The 19,106-nt window shown below is 47.1% G+C and overlaps 1 protein-coding gene across 1 annotated transcript; it reads right to left on the bottom strand.

The window, feature by feature from the left end:
• LOC130264158 (G protein-activated inward rectifier potassium channel 1-like) lies at positions 1 to 11,428 on the bottom strand. The gene is made up of 3 exons (XM_056512174.1): positions 10,505 to 11,428; positions 3,858 to 4,074; positions 1 to 2,062 (listed from the first exon to the last, which is right to left on the bottom strand). Exons 1-3 carry the CDS (start codon positions 11,153 to 11,155, stop codon positions 1,491 to 1,493), a joined length of 1,440 nt encoding a protein of 479 aa, XP_056368149.1. The 5' UTR covers positions 11,156 to 11,428; the 3' UTR covers positions 1 to 1,490.
• Between the last annotated feature and the right edge of the window lie 7,678 nt (positions 11,429 to 19,106).

Consider the following 19,106-nt stretch of genomic DNA (forward strand, 5'->3'; position numbering starts at 1 on the left):
CCCAAGGTGGATGTAATTTTATTTTACTAATTTTGGCAGCTCTGGAGAGCAGGGAGAGTCATCATCATTTAAGACTTCATGCTGTCATCTAAATACTCCATACAAATACAGCTGATAAATGAAAATACAGATTTTAGCACATATATATTGTTGAAATTCATGTTGAGAACAGATAAACAACGACAAGCAGCACATCTTATCCCTGCAGAAAACAGCATTTTCCAGTTTCACACCACAGACAGATCAAAAGCAAGAAATAGTGAGTTCTGCAAGCCAAGCTATTCCTAGCTTGGATAACCACTTTATCATCAAGGAATGCATTGCCAAACAGCATGGCCACTGCCACCCCCTGCAGATTTGACTGAATTCTGTCCACATAACAAGAGCAGAATTTGATCCTTCTGCTGGAGAGTGCTTTGCTGGTGCTCTGCTGATGAACACCTGTATGCTGAGCTACTGAACACTGTTTACAAAACAGCACAGTGTGTTTATAATTACTACCAACCAGGAAAGAAAAAGTCTCTGTCACAGACAGAGGTGGATTGAGCTGAACAGCAATAAACACCAAATCTACCAAATTACAGAATCATATATAAATGGACAAGGCAAATGTCACAAAATGAAAATTAGCAACATCAAAGACTACCATTCATTAGTAAAACTCTGAGATGTGTAATGATGGATCATTGTTTAGCACTTTGCTTTTATTTGTTTACTTACAAGGTCTCCACACTGAAATTTCAATGAGTTGCAGAATAAAACATGCCATGAAGCTGAGCTCCAGTTTCCTTCACAGTGAGTGGTGATATGGTCATTAAAATTCAGCATGTGATCCACCAAATCAAATGCTGAGGTCTAATTCTGGACAGGATAACTGCTCCTCATGTTTACAAGAGCTCCTGTGGGTCAAATGACCCAAGTGGTTATTGCACTCTGCTTCCTCCACCTGCATGATCTTGGCTGAGGTCTGGGAGCACAGAGGGAGCACAGTCACTGGGAAAGAAGGATGCAGCAGGAAGGTTTTTTTTCAAAGGGTCACTAAGAGAGAGAGCTGGACTAGAACAGATTCCTCTTGTGTCCTGCTGTCCTGTACATCAGGATCTGAGCTGCACAAAACCAGGTTTCAGTGCTGTTAAACCTTCTTGGTTCCATCTCTGTGACTCAGGATCTGAACCTTGCTTTGTGAAAAAGCATCTGCATACATGGAAGACAGGGTAGATTTGCAATGAGCATGCTGATAAATATCATCAGGGCAGGAATCTCTTTGGCATGGCAGGGTAACCTCACTGCCCCTCAAAATCCTGTTATGCTACCTAAATTGGATCTGTACAGAACAATTATACAAAAAGGTTCATTCTTCCTGGAAGTAGCAAAGCCAAGCTGTGACTTTACTCTGAAACAACTCTTTCAGGGCAGCAGTCTCAAATGCAGTTTACCAGCAAAAACTCCTGTTTCTTCAGCTCTTAAAAGAAGTGATCAGAGTTCATTTTTCAAAGTTTGGCAGGAAAATTATCTTCCAATTTCACCTCTAGAGCGCCCATACCTGGAAAATCCTTCTGTAACTCGAGCTCACTGGTAGACTGAGTCAGAGCCTTGGCATTTATTTTTAAGGCTTTCAGCTGCATCCTGTTATCACTATCTTCACTATCAGAGGTGGGACTTATTTCTTGAATTTTCAAGAGATCTCCAGTGCTGAGAGTCTTGCCTGTGTTACTGGAACTCATTCCCAGGGCTCTTGCTGGAAGCCCTTCCTTCCTCGAGCTGATCTTCTGAAGTTTAGCAGGGAGCTTGTTCTTCTCTCCTGTAGGATCACCACAGTCAGGTGGACAAAGCTGTTCTCTTCTGGTTTTCTTATCAAAAGGACTGTTCAAGAGAGATGACTGGGACAGGTTTTCTTCTTGCTCTTTAACACTGTAAGGAGGAGTGGGGACTTCAAACGTGGCGTGGAACTGAGAATAATCGACACGGAAAAAGCCATCTTCCAGAGACATCACTGGGAGGAACCTGTGACCCCAGAGGACTTCATCTTCTGTGTAGGAGGTCCTGGCTTGGCATGTCATTCCTGTGAAAATGGACAAGAGCATGAGAGCAAGCTTGTGGCACATGGAACAAAAAATACATGACAAGGCTGACATAAAAATCAATTGCAGCCAGCAAGGCAACAATTTTATAGGTTATAAAATGGGGCAATTGTTCCTAGACAATCTTCTGAGAGTCAGTGGAGTGCCTCTAATTGATTGACTAGGTTTTTATGCAAATATTACAGACTTGAAACCAAGCCAGAGGAAAATGTAAAATGAAAACAGTAATATTAGTTTGTGTGCTGGCTTCAGCTGGGACAGAATTCATTTGCTTCACCATGTCAAGTACTGGAAGCCTACAATTAGGTCATCCCAAAACTTCCCTTTTCCAGGCTGAACAATCCCAATCAGCCTTGAGAGAGTAATAAATACTGTTTCTTGGGAGAAAGAACTATTGCTTGGCAGAGGCTTACAGAATCCTTTGGCAAGGATCAGGCATTGAGGGAGACAACAAATAAAAAATGTGATCTTGCATTTCTTCTGTAGGCTGTGCTACTTTTTCTCCAAACAGTATGTCAAGACAAAAGCTGTGCAGAGACTCTCATGCTCAGACACAGGTGGCATTGTAAAAAAAGATTTTGTTGCACTTAGTGCAAAATACATCATTGGTGGTATTTACATGTTGAACATGTGTTCTAGCCAACCTGGCAAATCTGTTAGCATCTCCCCACAACAGCACTCACAATAATTTATACAAATATCCCAGGTGAGCAGAACTGTAAGGCTTGCTGTTGTGGTAGTCTCCAGAGGCAGAATTAGCAGTCACTAAACCCAAATTCTGATTTGCTCTCTGGTTACTGCCACATGGGTTCTCAAGTGTAAAATGTCTCCCTTTAGATATCCAGACAGGTAATTGCATTAAGGGAGGTTATGAATGCATGTTTATCTAAAACAAATGGTTCTGCTGCAGGGTAAGATAAGGCCTCTGCAGGGATCTAAAGCTGCCAGCCTCCAAGTGGAAGAGCATTCTGCCCCAGTGCTTTGGGTGTTGGTTTAGGGCCAGTGAGTGGAGAGCAATCAGACAGAGACGACTGCACACAGCTGCACCAAAGGGACCCCACTTTTCCAAGGCAGCAATGAGGCAGCTGCTGATCTTGTGGAAAGGACAAGAAAGCTCTGTGATTAATCAAAGTTTAACAAATCCTCACAAGAAGAAAGAAGATCAGAATGCTGATGACCATATGAATGATTTGGACTTTAACAGTACTTATGGATCATTGATAAAGAGCTCCTCATATAACTGGAACCCATTTTCATGGGATTCATAAAAGAATTGAGTCCTCAAAACAAAAGGCCACAAAATCAGCTGTCATCTGGACAACACCTACCCAAATTTAAAACAGAAACAAAACCCTTCTCATATTTGTCAATAGCTACAATCTCTTTGTGACTATGAGGTCTGTATTTATGCTGTAAAACTGGATCTCTTATTTTGAATTCAATTCAATGCAAGCTAGGCTGAAAGGAATTTTGCAGCACTGGCAAAATTCAGACTTTAAAGTTCAGCTCTTTTTAGAGTGGTGGTCCTTAAAACAGAAGCCTCCTCAGAGTGAGGAGCTGTTCCACAGAGGGCCAGGCTGTGTCTCTTGCTTTGGAGCTGGCAATGCAGAGCCCTGTGGGGAAGGGAGGTCTCTGTTGGCTGGGGGAGCCTCTGAAGCTCAGCAGCATATGGCAGGATATGCTGGAGCATCCAGGACTAACAGCTGCCCTGCTAAAAATATCAGCAATGAAAACAAGGACTGAAAATCAGAGTATGCAGATTTTTCTAAGTCTTACCAGTAGTCTCAACGATTCCTTCCAGGATGACAACTATTTCAAATTGCTCACTCCTCAGTGATCTTTGTGAGAGACAGAAAAAGGGGCTCTCTGAGTTAATTTCATGGCAGATAGTTAAAGGGGAAACCAAAAACAGCTGGTCAGCTCCAGTTCCAAATCCAACATCCAGCTCACACTGGTCTAGTGGCAGAAATTCTCCCTCCGGTGTCTGTCTGGACTAAAGAGAAAAAGATGATTTAGTAATCCCTGTGTGAGGCAAAACATAAAATCAATGCAATGAGGTTTAAACCTGCCTCTTCCATGACATCATCAGCTACATGTATTAGGTCTGGGGACTTCATAACTTCATGATGGAGATGTAAGTAATGCTAAATACTGTGAGGCTGCTATGCAAGACCAATTTCACTTTTCTTACTATGCCAGTAGATCTCATCACCACCTACAAACCTTACTGTGACATATAAATATATATATATATATTTATACACTTTGACAAAAATTTCATGTACCACACACTACATGCCTTGTAATGGATGTTCAACATGAACATCCTGTGGCAAAAGTTCCTGTTAATGAGACAAAAATCTGCAAGCTGAGCATATTTTATTCTGTTGTTTGAATTCACATTCCATTATTTTTGAATGTTACTGACTTTTGTTTGGTAGACACTGTGATGTACTAACTCAATTACCACAGTAATTGTACAGCACATCTGGTAAGTGGCATTTTCACAAAACCACCTGAATTGATACTGATGATGCCACCATCCCTTGCATATCAACCTTAACAATGAACTTGTTATTAAGCCTCATTTTTCTTCCCATCATTTCATGGGTCCAATAAAAATACTGATATGGTAGCTTCCCTCCACCCCATTGGGTTCCCTCCAAATTTTCCTGGTATTCAAAGTCTAATTTAAAATTACATCAGCCAGGCAGCTCCTCACCTGATTGCTTTGAAGGTCTCTGGTGGAAATTGCCAACCAAAATTAGAAGCTTTGCATAGCTGATATAAATCTTATTTAAAATATTTTCTGCTTATCATTTGATTATAAAAAACTTAACTCTTCAAGAAAATTACTATTGATTATACATAAATAAATATTATTATAAGTTACACTATCATAAATGAATAAATAAATAGTTTTAATTGTGTTGCATTTGTACTGACAAATGTACTGGTTCCACTGCTTGGAAACTTTGTTCACTGAGAGCAAGTCAAAGGCAGCAGTTTTGCCACTGACTTACAGCTGACTAGAGCTCTTGTAAGAAAGTTTCTGTCTTTAAAGAAAATCACCAAGCAAACAGTCATTCTTCATATTGTCTCCCCTCTTCACATGTACCTTAAAAATCCTGGCCTTAAAACTTCCTGGAATTTACTGGAGATTGCATCCCCAGCTAGGCAGCAGCTGGAGCACAGCTCATCATTAAATAAAATCCCTGATTCCATCTAAGTGCTACATGTTTGTTCTGTCCCTGAGGAAGAAACATTCTTCCTATCTAAGTAACAAAGTTCTCCCTGCACAGGAGGACAAGAGCCATTTCTCCTTCACTGCTGAAGACAGAGAGAATATCAGATTGCATGTGAAAGCATTTTCACAAATTATTTATGATTTGAAAGAAAAGAGAGATAAAAGCAATCAACACTACTGCTGCAAACCAGTCATGACACTCTGTGCTACAAGCCAAGGCGGAATCAGCCTGCTGCAAAAACCTCTTTTCTCTTTTCCTGAGGCAAGCTGCAGAGCTGAGCTGCAGATTATGGCACTGCTTTGCTTCCCTGCCTGCTGTTCTTGATTCCCCAGGCATGATTTTTGCTCCAAGGTAACAAACCTATATGAACCAACATCTCAAATTGTCCTGAAGCTTTATCAGATGCATTTACCTGGACAAAAATGTGCACTTCTGCACAACCTGCTGCCTGCCTGACTTCAGAACTGCTTGATCTACAGATCATTTTATTTTGTGCAAGAGTCTTCAATCAAATCCATTCAACAGTAAACAAATCCAGTGAGGATGATTAGAGGTAACAGATCTGGGAGAAAGCAGAAAGTTGTGTTTGAGGTATTCAGGATCTTACATACAGGATTGATTTATGCAGGGCATGGAGGATTTTTTTAAATAAACTTGTTTGTTGAATAAAAATAAGTTAACCTGAATGAAGAGAGCTTGATAGCCCCAATAGGTTCTAGCCAGTGACCTTTGTTTTACATATACAGCTTTACTCAAAGGATCACAAAACAAGACACAGGATTATAAAATGTCAGGAATAAGTCCAGAGGGAACACTTGTGATTCTTTATTTTGACCATGCACATAACACAAAGACAAGTAAATTTTGAAGATTAATACATGTTAAACAAGGGCACAGTTACTTAGAAATGCCCTAGCTTGCAATTTAAGTGTGGTTAGAGATGGATAATCTAAAGGTCTCAAAGAATTTCTCCAAAGGTTAATGGCTTCACAGCTAAGGAAAAAAAAAAAGACCCCTGTGTCTTTAACTTTCTGCCACTGGATCTTTGTTCTGATTTTTATTACAAAGCAGACTTCCACTGCATCACCACTTAATCTGTTTTAGTGTCTGAACAAATACATCATGCTCTTCAAATCTTCACTCCTACCCTTTATTCATTCTCTTTGCTTTTCTAAACCCTGTTTATGCATGAACCTGCATATCTCCCTTTAACTGCACATGATGCAGTTTTATTATTATTAACCCTCTGTCAGTTCACTCGTTGGAGAACTCACATGATTATGTTTTGTTATCCAGGTGGACTAATTAAGAACTGGAGCAGAAAAAATGGGATTCAAAAATGTAGCACCATCAAGCTTAATACTGTAGCACGCTGTAGAGAAACAAAAATCTAGAAAATGCTAAACTGGTACATGCTCATTTCTCCTCCCCCACACTCAGACTATCAGCTTGCAAGAAGTGTTATTATATTTTATATTACTGGAGTAATATGATCTTGTTACTTTGATATCATTGCTGAAGATCTGTGTGGAGTTTTTCTGTTGTAACACGACACCTGGAGCTCTCAGATAAATCCTGAGATCACTGCTACTTTTTATTTTATTTAGCTTTTATTTTATTTTATTTTACTAGTTGTACCATGCTGTAAATATATCCTGTGTGAGCTGGACTTGTTGAGACCAGAGAAGAGAAGACATGGAGGGAGATCTAAGAGAAACATTCCAAAACCTGAGAGGAAGTGATCAAGAGACAGAGCCAGGCTTTTCACAGAGGTGCCTGGCAGGAGACACAACAGGTATTAGCTGAAACAAGGGAAGTTTGGATTGGATTGATAAACATTTCCATCATGAGGACAGTTAAGCAGTGGAAAAGTTTGCCCAGCAAGGCTGTGCAGTTTTTTTCGTAGAGGTTTCTCAACTATATTGGAAGAAGCCCAGAGTAACCAGGTCTGATCTCCTAGCTCACCATACTTTCAGCAGAAGGTTGGGCCAAACTTCCTGAAGTTCCTTCTAATCTCAACAATTCTATAATATTAAAAAGCAGATTTTTTTGCACTTTTTGCCCTACTTACCAGCTTATTGAAATCACAATGTAATGGATCTTCTTACTTATATCCAATGCCTGTCACCTGCCATCTACAAACTTTCTGTTACAATTTTGTTTGCTTTCAGCTTATCCAAAGCTGTTAGCAAGTACAACCTAAAGAACCCAAACCTTATTGCCCCTGTGGCTATCATGCTTCACAACTGTATTTTTAAAACTATTGTTAGCACATGTTGAACACAGGCTATGATGATTCTACACTCCTCAGCTTTCTGAATCAAAATGTCCTGTCCTAGCTGAAACACAGTATAGATGACTACACAGCAACACTATCATGTTTATCAATGGCATATGTAGTCACATCAAGAAAAGGTACAAAATTGTACTGTGATTGAGTTTTATAAAATTCAATTAAATTCAAAAATGATTGCCATACTGGTTGCTGCTGCCTTAGGCATACTAGAAAGGTCAGGCAGAAAAATACAGTTCACTGTGACATTAAAAATCCAGGACTTGAAACTGCACATTTTCAGTTAGTTCCAAAGAGCTTTTTTTCTATTCCTTGCCCCAGGATTTTGCTTTTTACAGCTTCTGTAGCACTCAATGTAAACTAGAAAGACTTGGGTCTCTGGAAAAGTTTTTGCTGAAACACACACCATTAGTCTTGTAACTGTTTTCCAAGCTCCCCATAACTCAGTGCAAAAAGAGCCTCAGACTTTTGCATGATATCACTTTGCCAAAGAAAAGGCAGCCCAGTGTGGCAGCACCATTGCAGTTAATGAATGTATCAGGGCATGCACCACACCGCCAGTAAATGCTGTTCAGACAAACTTGGGTCAGTGAACTTTATAAAGGTAAATCCTTGAATCTCCATTGGTCTGAGCAAAACACCACATTCACTACTAAATACAAATGTGATGTGTTTCTTCATATTCCTTCACTGTGACACCAGCACAAAAAAAAAAATTCTGCTGATCAGGTGAGGAGAAGTGTGGCAAGATCAATGTTAGCAGCACTGCAGGGAAGGACAGAGGCCAGAGCTCAAACCACAACAAGGATTTGCTGAAGGCAGCAAGCAAATTCTGGCACTTTCACCCTAAGTTTACAGGACACACAGAACTACTTCAAAGCAGTGATGGAAATTCAAGGGTGGCCTGAACACTGGCTCCTAGAATGGAGTGTCCAGCTCAGTGACAAGGATTTACAGGACATGGGAATTAATATCACACCTCTCAATGAGGATTGAGGGGGCAGCTACTGCATATTCAATTTTAAATCTTCTTATGATGTGTTTGTAGGTCTCAAAGCAGCTTGAAGGCAGCACATAGACATGACAATCACACAAAAAAAAATTAAGACTTGCTCACTGATTCATTATCTGGCCTACAAAACAGATTATCCTAAGACACAATGGTCATGCAGGTCCATCAAATGTCCTTCAGTTTTCTGTCCCAGTCACCTGCATACCAGCATTGTGCAGCAATAAAATTGTCAGCAGAAAGGACATCAGGTTGTATATTCAGTGTCTTATTTCAAAAGAAAATTAGTTGCCATCTCTGCAAAAACACAATGTGACCCCACTTTTATTGCACCTTGATCTGCATTCCATTTTGAATGATAGAATTAAATACTTTAGAGAAGATTTCTGTTAGAAAACAATAAAAACCATGGTTCAGCCAGCTTTCCTACAAAATTCCTACAAAAATTGCTCCAGTGTAGCTCCTCACAGCTTGTTCCCATACATATACATATATATATATGTATATATATATGTATACACACACAACTTCTTTTTAAATCTTAGCAGGTTCTCCATTTTAAGTGGCATTCTGTAGCATGAAAAATTAACAGCTCAGTCTAGCATTGAGCACAGAACAGAAGGAAAACAACCTTTCATATTTACCACTGCCACGTCACCTACTGCTTCATGCTTGTTTATGCAGATTATCAAAAAGGCCAGAGAGAATTACCAGACAGAGCACAGAACATTTATACAGTCAAATATGATATTCTGAAATTAATGTCATCCCTGGGATCCAGCTTCTGACAGCTGAGGAGTTTTGGACAGAGCTCCTCACCAAGCCTGCTGCCTGCCAAGTCACAGCTGCTGTGAGATGCTACATTGCTTGGTCTCCTCCAGATTTTCTTCCATTCTGCTCCAGCCTAAATTATCTTCTGGACTTTTGTGACTGCCAAACTCTTCTGTCCTGATTTTTCTGTTTGTTTGTTATGATCTCCTTTGAATTCCAGTTTCCTTGCATTCTGAATTATACTGGCCATTGTCAGTGATTAATAAACAGATACTGGTGACAATTAAAGGGTGTTTCCACTAAAGCTTCCATGCAATCCCTCTGAAATGCTGTGAGGCCACTAGCTGAAACACTGGGATAAGGGACTGCAAGTTAAAGCTCACCAGGTTTCCCCAAGGGGAAGAGGAGGTCAAGGTTGATCTTTATCCTACTTTAATAGCACCACAAGTGAATTCTTTATTCCCAGCCATCATCTGCTGAGCAGCAAGCCTTAGCGCCTTAGCACCCCTCCTTGCATCTGTGATGCATCCTGCCACATCCATCCATCCTGACCAAATTGGGTTACTCAATCCACAGCTGCCAGCCTCCCAATGCACTGAACACCCTGGCAGCTCTCTGGGGTGCTTTTCCCCCAGGCCTGCCTGGCTCTCCCATGGCTCCTGCTGCAGACAGCAACACCAAAACCTTCACAGTCCTGCACAGGGCACAGCCACATCCCCTCACTGCATGCCCAGGGACAGCACAGCCACGGGGGCAGGGCACAGCTGCCAGGGGCTGCACAGGGATAGCTCCAGGCTGCCTGCCCTCTGTGCCCAGCCCTGCACCTGGCACGACCCTGCCCACCTCACCCTGTGCCACCAGCATCCTGTGCCACCCCGTGCTCTGTGCCACCCATTGCCCTGTGCCACCCATTGCCCTGTGCCACCCACTGTCCTGTGCCACCAAGTGTCCTGTGCTACCCACTGCCCTGTGCCACCCAGCACTCTGTGCCACTCATTGCCCCGTGCCACCCAGTGTCCTGTGCCACCCAGCATCCTGTGCTACCCAGCACTCTGTGCCACCCACTGCCCCGTGCCACCCCCAGGGTCGCGGCCGGCCCCACCTTGATCAGCTTGCAGCGGATCTGGGCAGACACCATGTGGCTGTTGCGGAGGTTGCCCACACGGAACATGAGGCAGAGCTTGGCATCCCGCTGCGAGATGACGGCGGCACGGCTGAACATCAGGGTCTCCGCTCGCTTCTTGGGCTGGGACATCTTGATGAACATGCAGCCGATGAGGAACGCATCGACAACGGAGCCCAGCAGCGACTGGAAGAGGAAGAGCACGATGCCCTCGGGGCAGCGCTCGGTGATGTAGCGGTGCCCGTAGCCGATGGTGGCCTCGGTCTCGACGAAGAAGAGGAAGGCGGAGGGGAAGTTGTACACGTTGGCCACACACGGGCTGTACGCGTCCCCGTGCGCCTGCTGCAGGTCCCCGCGCAGGTACGCGATGCCCCACCACAGCGAGGCCATCACCAGCCAGGCCACCGTGTAGGTCAGCAGGAAGATGAGCAGGTTCCAGCGCCACTTGAGATCCACCAGCGTGGTGAAGAAGTCGGAGAGGTAGCGGCTGCTCTCGCCGCCCAGGTTGCCGTGCTGCACGTTGCAGCGCCCGTTCTTGTCCACGAAGCGCTGCCGCTCTCTGCGGGCGCTGCAGCGAGCGAGGCCCACGGCCTGGTACTCATCCCCAAACTTCCTGCGCACGGCTGACATCGCCGCCGGTGCCGAGCGGCTGCCGGGCGCGCCGGGGATGCGGCGGGGCCGGAGGCTGAGCGCACCTCGCTGCCTGCGCGCAGCAGCCGCCGGGCGCGCCGCCAGCCCCGCCTCGGGGAGCGCCGGGACGCCGGAGCCGGAGCGGCGCTGCCAGCGCTGCCCGATCGCGGCAGGGCTGGGGAAGGGTCGCGGCAGCCGCGGGCTGAGCGGGCAGACAGCGGCAAGACCGCACAGCCGGCGGGGAGAGACGAGACGGGCTGGGCTGGGCTGGGCTGGGGCGGGGAGAGCCGAGCTGGGCTGGGCTGGGCTGGGCTGGGCTGGGCTGGGGCGGGGAGAGCCGGGCTGGGCTGGGATGGGGCGGGGTGAGAGAGGCTGGGTTGGGGCGGAGAGAGCTGGGCTGGGACGGGCTGGGCTGGGCTGGGACGGGACGGGGAGAGCCGCGCTGGGCTGGGATGGAGAGAGCTGGGCTGGGCTGGGTTGGGGCGAGCCAGGCTAGGTTAGGGTGAGCCGAGCCAGAGCGGGTCCCTCCCGGGCTCGGGGCGGGTCCGGTCGGGGTTCGGGTCAGGTCCGGCCGGGGCTCGGTGCGGGTCCGGTCGGGGTTCGGGTCAGGTCCGGCCGGGGCTCGGTGCGGGTCCGGTTGGGATTCTGGCCGAGCCCCGCGGGCTCCGGGGTCCGTGCGGCGGGTCTGGGGGATGGATCTCGGCGGGTTCTGCTGCCAGCCGTGTGCCATCAACGCCTCGTTTCGCCTCAGGGACCCTCGGCCGGACACAGGTCGGTCTCCCCAAGGCCCGGTGCCCAGCCTGGCTGCCGTGGGTGACAGTGGGCGCGGCACCGAGCCCTCCGCGGAGAGGAGGAATTTGGAAGGGGAAATCGTGAAGTAGGTCATCTCTTACACAAAAAATTTCAAAGATGCTAATCCTCTGTCCGCATTTCCAGTAAAATAAGTGTTCCAAGTAAGCCCATACCCTTTACCATAGTAAAGCCTGGTCCATCTGATTTGGACTGTGATTATGTCCAGGTATTCCTGCTTTGTTCTGAAGACCCTTCCCTAGAAGCTTAAGAGACTACAGTGCAGCTCTCTTGGTTTTGGTGGACATATTAAATCGGCAATGTTAAATTTTAAAGACATTACAAGCTCAAAATAAGGCTATGCTGCTGATTTTCCTCCGAAAGCATTTATTATTTTTATTGTCTCTCAAAAGTAAGTAGTATTTTAATTCTCAGCTGTAGATGAACAGTATTATCATCCAGGTCAGTCATTTCAACTCCTGATTTTCAGCAGAGCTTTGTCATCACAAAACTGTAGCCTGCAGTTACTGAGATTTTAGAAGATGAATCTGCAGTAGATGGCAACCGTGTTTTGCTTCAGTCCTAGACTGGGAACTGAACAAAATACTCATCTGCCTGAAGTTTAATTTCAGTACTTTCATCAAATGCTAAAGCATAAACAAGCCTTTTAAAATACGTATGGAGAGGGTAATATTTTGGGATTTATTTGCTGTCAGTGGCATAAATCTCAGTTTAACTGAGGCTCCTTTCAGACAAGCTGAACAAAGTTGATGGAGTTTACTGAGAGATTAAGGGTTCTATTCATAAAAGGCCACGGGTACCAAAGCTAACTCTTGAATCTTTAAACTCCTGCCTAGCTCCCTGTCCTCAGTGGAGGTTCTCCTGTTTTTGAGGAATGCTCCTGCAATTTACCTTGCTCTCTGTACTGCAATCTGTACTTTCTGTGGTCACTCAAACCTGCTGGCACAGTGTCAGTTTTACACAGAAGTGAAGATGGAACAGGGGTGCTGTGTTTCTTGCATGAGCTCAGCCAGGGCAGAAATGTACTGCTTGAATTCCTGTCAAATCTTCAGCTTGCTAGAGAAGTATGTGGATCAACAAAATGTCTACTTGCCCTGTATAGATCTAGCCCACCTTAGCAAATCCAAGCTTTAATATGCTCAGTATGAATTTCTGCCCTCACAGGTACTAATATTACTGAGGTCTGCAGTGGTGAAGCTGTATTACAAAACAGCAGATCTGCTGCAAACAAGTTGTTGATTTGTGTCTCAAGCATTAGCAAGGGTAGTTTGTACCTAAGAGTTCCAGTTGGTAGTTTTCATTTGTCAAAAAAACCTAGAGAATTTTCTTATGTTACAACCTACTTCACAAGCAGGGAGAAACTTCAGGTCTTTCCAGGCTAAAGTAGATATTTTTAAAAAGTTCTACAAATGACTGTTCACAAACAAGATAAACCTAACTGCATTTTCCAAATAATTTTTATTTTTTTGAACATATTTTGATGGCACTCTTAGTGTGATTTAGCTGGAAATTAAGCACCACATAGCTGCTAGCTCCACCCTGGTGGAATGGGGAGGAGAGTCAAAAATAAAACTTGTAGGTTAAGAACAGTTTAATAATTGAAACCAAGTAAAATACTATAATAATAGTTAATGGTGATGATGATGATGATGAGAGTAGCAGTAGTAAAACCTAAGGTAAAATAATCCAAGTCCTTGATTTAGGATAAACACTGCTTAGCAACAACCAAATCCATCAGTGTGTTATCAACATTGTTCTCATACTGATTCCAAAACACAGGTAAATTCTGCAGAGACCAAACCAGTATTTCAGTCTCAGCTGCTGCTGAAAATAGCAAAATAGCCACTAGAACTCTTCTCTTCTCTTCTCTTCTCTTCTCTTCTCTTCTCTTCTCTTCTCTTCTCTTCTCTTCTCTTCTCTTCTCTTCTCTTCTCTTCTCTTCTCTTCTCTTCTCTTCTCTTCTCTTCTCTTCTCTTTCTCTTCTCTTTCTCTTCTCCCTTCCCCTCCCCTCCCCTCCCTTCCCCTCCCTTCCCTTCCCTTCCCTTCCCCTTAATTCCCTTCCCTTCCCTTCCCTTCCCTTCCCTTCCCTTCCCTTCCCTTCCCTTCCCTTCCCTTCCCTTCCCTTCCCTTCCCTTCCCTTCCCTTCCCTTCCCTTCCCTTCCCTTCCCTTCCCTTCCCTTCCCTTCCCTTCCCTTCCCTTCCCTTCCCTTCCCTTCCCTTCCCTTCCCTTCCCTTCCCTTCCCTTCCCTTCCCTGAAACTTCCCTGAAACTTCCCTGAAACTTCCCTTCCCTTCCCTGAAACTTCCCTTCCCTTCCCTTCCCTTCCCTTCCCTTCCCTTCCCTTCCCTTCCCTTCCCTTCCCTGGAACTTCCCTTCCCTTCCCTTCCCTTCCCTTCCCTTCCCTTCCCTTCCCTTCCCTTCCCTTCCCTTCCCTTCCCTTCCCTTCCCTTCCCTTCCCTTCCCTTCCCTTCCCTTCCCTTCCCTGAAACTTCCCTGAAACTTCCCTGAAACTTCCCTGAAACTTCCCTGAAACTTCCCTGAAACTTCCCTGAAACTTCCCTGAAACTTCCCTGAAACTTCCCTTCCCTTCCCTTCCCTTCCCTTCCCTGAAACTTCCCTTCCCTGAAACTTCCCTTCCCTGAAACTTCCCTTCCCTTCCCTGAAACTTCCCTTCCCTTCCCTTCCCTGAAACTTCCCTTCCCTGAAACTTCCCTTCCCTGAAACTTCCCTTCCCTTCCCTTCCCTTCCCTTCCCTTCCCTTCCCTTCCCTTCCCTTCCCTTCCCTTCCCTTCCCTTCCCTTCCTTCCCTTCCCTTCCCTTCCCTTCCCTTCCCTTCCCTTCCCTTCCCTTCCCTTCCCTGAAACTTCCCTTCCCTGAAACTTCCCTTCCCTGAAACTTCCCTTCCCTTCCCTGAAACTTCCCTTCCCTTCCCTTCCCTGAAACTTCCCTTCCCTGAAACTTCCCTTCCCTGAAACTTCCCTTCCCTGAAACTTCCCTTCCCTTCCCTGAAACTTCCCTGAAACTTCCCTTCCCTTCCCTTCCCTTCCCTTCCCTTCCCTTCCCTTCCCTTCCCTTCCCTTCCCTTCCCTTCCCTTCCCTTCCCTTCCCTTCCCTGAAACTTCCCTTCCCTTCCCTTCCCTTCCCTTCCCTTCCCTTCCCTTCCCTTCCCTTCCCTTCCCTTCCCTTCCCTTCCCTTCCCTTCCCTTCCCTTCCCTTCCCTTCCCTTCCCTTCCCTTCCCTTCCCTTCCCTTCCCTTCCCTTCCCTTCCCTTCCCTTCCCTTCCCTTCCCTTCCCTTCCCTTCCCTGAAACTTCCCTGAAACTTCCCTGAAACTTCCCTTCCCTGAAACTTCCCTGAAACTTCCCTGAAACTTCCCTGAAACTTCCCTTCCCTGAAACTTCCCTGAAACTTCCCTTCCCTTCCCTGAAACTTCCCTTCCCTGAAACTTCCCTTCCCATCCCTTCCCTTCCCTTCCCTTCCCTTCCCTTCCCTGAAACTTCCCTTCCCTTCCCTTCCCTTCCCTTCCCTTCCCTTCCCTTCCCTTCCCTTCCCTTCCCTTCCCTTCCCTTCCCTTCCCTTCCCTTCCCTTCCCTTCCCTTCCCTTCCCTTCCCTTCCCTTCCCTTCCCTTCCCTTCCCTTCCCTTCCCTTCCCTTCCCTTCCCTTCCCTAAAACTTCCCTGAAACTTCCCTGAAACTTCCCTGAAACTTCCCTTAAACTTCCCTGAAACTTCCCTGAAACTTCCCTGAAACTTCCCTGAAACTTCCCTGAAACTTCCCTTCCCTTCCCTTCCCTTCCCTTCCCTGAAACTTCCCTTCCCTTCCCTTCCCTTCCCTTCCCTTCCCTTCCCTTCCCTTCCCTTCCCTTCCCTTCCCTTCCCTTCCCTTCCCTTCCCTTCCCTTCCCTTCCCTTCCCTTCCCTTCCCTTCCCTTCCCTTCCCTTCCCTTCCCTTCCCTTCCCTTCCCTTCCCTTCCCTTCCCTGAAACTTCCCTGAAACTTCCCTGAAACTTCCCTGAAACTTCCCTGAAACTTCCCTGAAACTTCCCTGAAACTTCCCTGAAACTTCCCTTCCCTGAAACTTCCCTGAAACTTCCCTTCCCTTCCCTGAAACTTCCCTGAAACTTCCCTTCCCTTCCCTTCCCTTCCCTTCCCTTCCCTTCCCTTCCCTTCCCTTCCCTGAAACTTCCCTTCCCTGAAACTTCCCTGAAACTTCCCTTCCCTGAAACTTCCCTGAAACTTCCCTTCCCTTCCCTTCCCTTCCCTTCCCTTCCCTTCCCTTCCCTTCCCTTCCCTTCCCTTCCCTTCCCTTCCCTTCCCTTCCCTTCCCTTCCCTTCCCTGAACCTTCCCTTCCCTTCCTTCCCTTTACCTTCCCTTCCCTTCCCTTCCCTTCCCTTCCCTGAAACTTCCCTTCCCTGAAACTTCCCTTCCCTGAAACTTCCCTTCCCTGAAACTTCCCTTCCCTGAAACTTCCCTTCCCTGAAACTTCCCTGAAACTTCCCTTCCCTTCCCTGAAACTTCCCTTCCCTTCCCTTCCCTTCCCTTCCCTTCCCTGAAACTTCCCTGAAACTTCCCTTCCCTTCCCTTCCCTTCCCTTCCCTTCCCTTCCCTTCCCTTCCCTTCCCTTCCCTTCCCTTCCCTTCCCTTCCCTTCCCTTCCCTTCCCTTCCCTTCCCTTCCCTTCCCTTCCCTTCCCTTCCCTTCCCTTCCCTTCCCTTCCCTTCCCTTCCCTTCCCTTCCCTTCCCTTCCCTTCCCTTCCCTTCCCTTCCCTTCCCTTCCCTGAAACTTCCCTGAAACTTCCCTGAAACTTCCCTTCCCTGAAACTTCCCTGAAACTTCCCTGAAACTTCCCTGAAACTTCCCTTCCCTGAAACTTCCCTTCCCTTCCCTTCCCTGAAACTTCCCTCAAAGTTCCTTTCCCTTCCCTGAAACTTCCCTTCCCATCCCTTCCCTTCCCTTCCCTTCCCTTCCCTTCCCTGAAACTTCCCTTCCCTTCCCTTCCCTTCCCTTCCCTTCCCTTCCCTTCCCTTCCCTTCCCTTCCCTTCCCTTCCCTTCCCTTCCCTTCCCTTCCCTTCCCTTCCCTTCCCTTCCCTTCCCTTCCCTTACCCTTCCCTTCCCTTCCCTTCCCTTCCCTTCCCTTCCCTTCCCTAAAACTTCCCTGAAACTTCCCTGAAACTTCCCTGAAACTTCCCTGAAACTTCCCTGAAACTTCCCTGAAACTTCCCTGAAACTTCCCTGAAACTTCCCTGAAACTTCCCTTCCCTGAAACTTCCCTTCCCTTCCCTTCCCTGAAACTTCCCTTCCCTTCCCTTCCCTTCCCTTCCCTTCCCTTCCCTTCCCTTCCCTTCCCTTCCCTTCCCTTCCCTTCCCTTCCCTTCCCTTCCCTTCCCTTCCCTTCCCTTCCCTTCCCTTCCCTTCCCTTCCCTTCCCTTCCCTTCCCTTCCCTTCCCTTCCCTTCCCTTCCCTGAAACTTCCCTGAAACTTCCCTGAAACTTCCCTGAAACTTCCCTGAAACTTCCCTGAAACTTCCCTGAAACTTCCCTGAAACTTCCCTTCCCTGAAACTTCCCTGAAACTTCCCTTCCCTTCCCTGAAACTTCCCTTCCCTTCCCTGAAACTTCCCTTCCCTTCCCTTCCCTTCCCTTCCCTTCCCTTCCCTTCCCTTCCCTTCCCTGAAACTTCCCTTCCCTGAAACTTCCCTGAAACTTCCCTTCCCTGAAACTTCCCTGAAACTTCCCTTCCCTTCCCTTCCCTTCCCTTCCCTTCCCTTCCCTTCCCTTCCCTTCCCTTCCCTTCCCTTCCCTTCCCTTCCCTTCCCTTCCCTTCCCTTCCCTTCCCTTCCCTTCCCTTCCCTTCCCTTCCCTTCCCTTCCCTTCCCTGAAACTTCCCTTCCCTGAAACTTCCCTTCCCTGAAACTTCCCTTCCCTGAAACTTCCCTTCCCTGAAACTTCCCTTCCCTGAAACTTCCCTGAAACTTCCCTTCCCTTCCCTGAAACTTCCCTTCCCTTCCCTTCCCTTCCCTTCCCTTCCCTGAAACTTCCCTGAAACTTCCCTTCCCTTCCCTTCCCTTCCCTTCCCTTCCCTTCCCTTCCCTTCCCTTCCCTTCCCTTCCCTTCCCTTCCCTTCCCTGAAACTTCCCTTCCCTTCCCTTCCCTTCCCTTCCCTTCCCTTCCCTTCCCTTCCCTTCCCTTCCCTTCCCTTCCCTTCCCTTCCCTTCCCTTCCCTTCCCTTCCCTTCCCTTCCCTTCCCTTCCCTTCCCTTCCCTTCCCTTCCCTTCCCTTCCCTTCCCTTCCCTTCCCTTCCCTTCCCTTCCCTTCCCTTCCCTTCCCTTCCCTTCCCTTCCCTTCCCTTCCCTTCCCTTCCCTGAAACTTCCCTTCCCTGAAACTTCCCTTCCCTGAAACTTCCCTGAAACTTCCCTTCCCTTCCCTTCCCTTCCCTTCCCTTCCCTTCCCTTCCCTTCCCTTCCCTTCCCTTCCCTTCCCTTCCCTTCCCTTCCCTTCCCTTCCCTTCCCTTCCCTTCCCTTCCCTTCCCTTCCCTTCCCTTCCCTGAAACTTCCCTGAAACTTCCCTGAAACTTCCCTGAAACTTCCCTGAAACTTCCCTGAAACTTCCCTGAAACTTCCCTGAAACTTCCCTTCCCTGAAACTTCCCTTCCCTGAAACTTCCCTTCCCTTCCCTTCCCTGAAACTTCCCTTCCCTTCCCTGAAACTTCCCTTCCCTTCCCTGAAACTTCCCTTCCCTGAAACTTCCCTTCCCTTCCCTTCCCTTCCCTTCCCTTCCCTTCCCTTCCCTTCCCTTCCCTTCCCTTCCCTTCCCTTCCCTTCCCTTCCCTTCCCTTCCCTTCCCTTCCCTTCCCTTCCCTTCCCTTCCCTTCCCTTCCCTTCCCTGAAACTTCCCTGAAACTTCCCTGAAACTTCCCTGAAACTTCCCTTCCCTTCCCTGAAACTTCCCTGAAACTTCCCTTCCCTGAAACTTCCCTTCCCTGAAACTTCCCTTCCCTTCCCTGAAACTTCCCTTCCCTTCCCTTCCCTGAAACTTCCCTTCCCTTCCCTTCCCTTCCCTTCCCTTCCCTTCCCTTCCCTTCCCTTCCCTTCCCTTCCCTTCCCTTCCCTTCCCTGAAACTTCCCTGAAACTTCCCTGAAACTT

This window comes from Oenanthe melanoleuca, chromosome 27 (genome assembly GCF_029582105.1).
Source record: "Oenanthe melanoleuca isolate GR-GAL-2019-014 chromosome 27, OMel1.0, whole genome shotgun sequence".
Lineage (NCBI taxonomy): Eukaryota > Metazoa > Chordata > Aves > Passeriformes > Muscicapidae > Oenanthe > Oenanthe melanoleuca.

What these genes read in the sequence shown, in the direction of transcription:
- LOC130264158 (XM_056512174.1), bottom strand. Translation starts at nt 11,155, where the DNA reads ATGTCAGCCGTGCGCAGGAAGTTTGGGGATGAGTACCAGGCCGTGGGC. An exon ending in TCCGCTGCAAGCTGATCAAG is followed by an intron (nt 4,075 to 10,504) that starts GTGGGGCCGGCC and finishes TTTTCTCTTTAG; the next exon opens with TCCAGACAGACACCGGAGGG. An exon ending in AGGAATCGTTGAGACTACTG is followed by an intron (nt 2,063 to 3,857) that starts GTAAGACTTAGA and finishes CCATTTTCACAG; the next exon opens with GAATGACATGCCAAGCCAGG.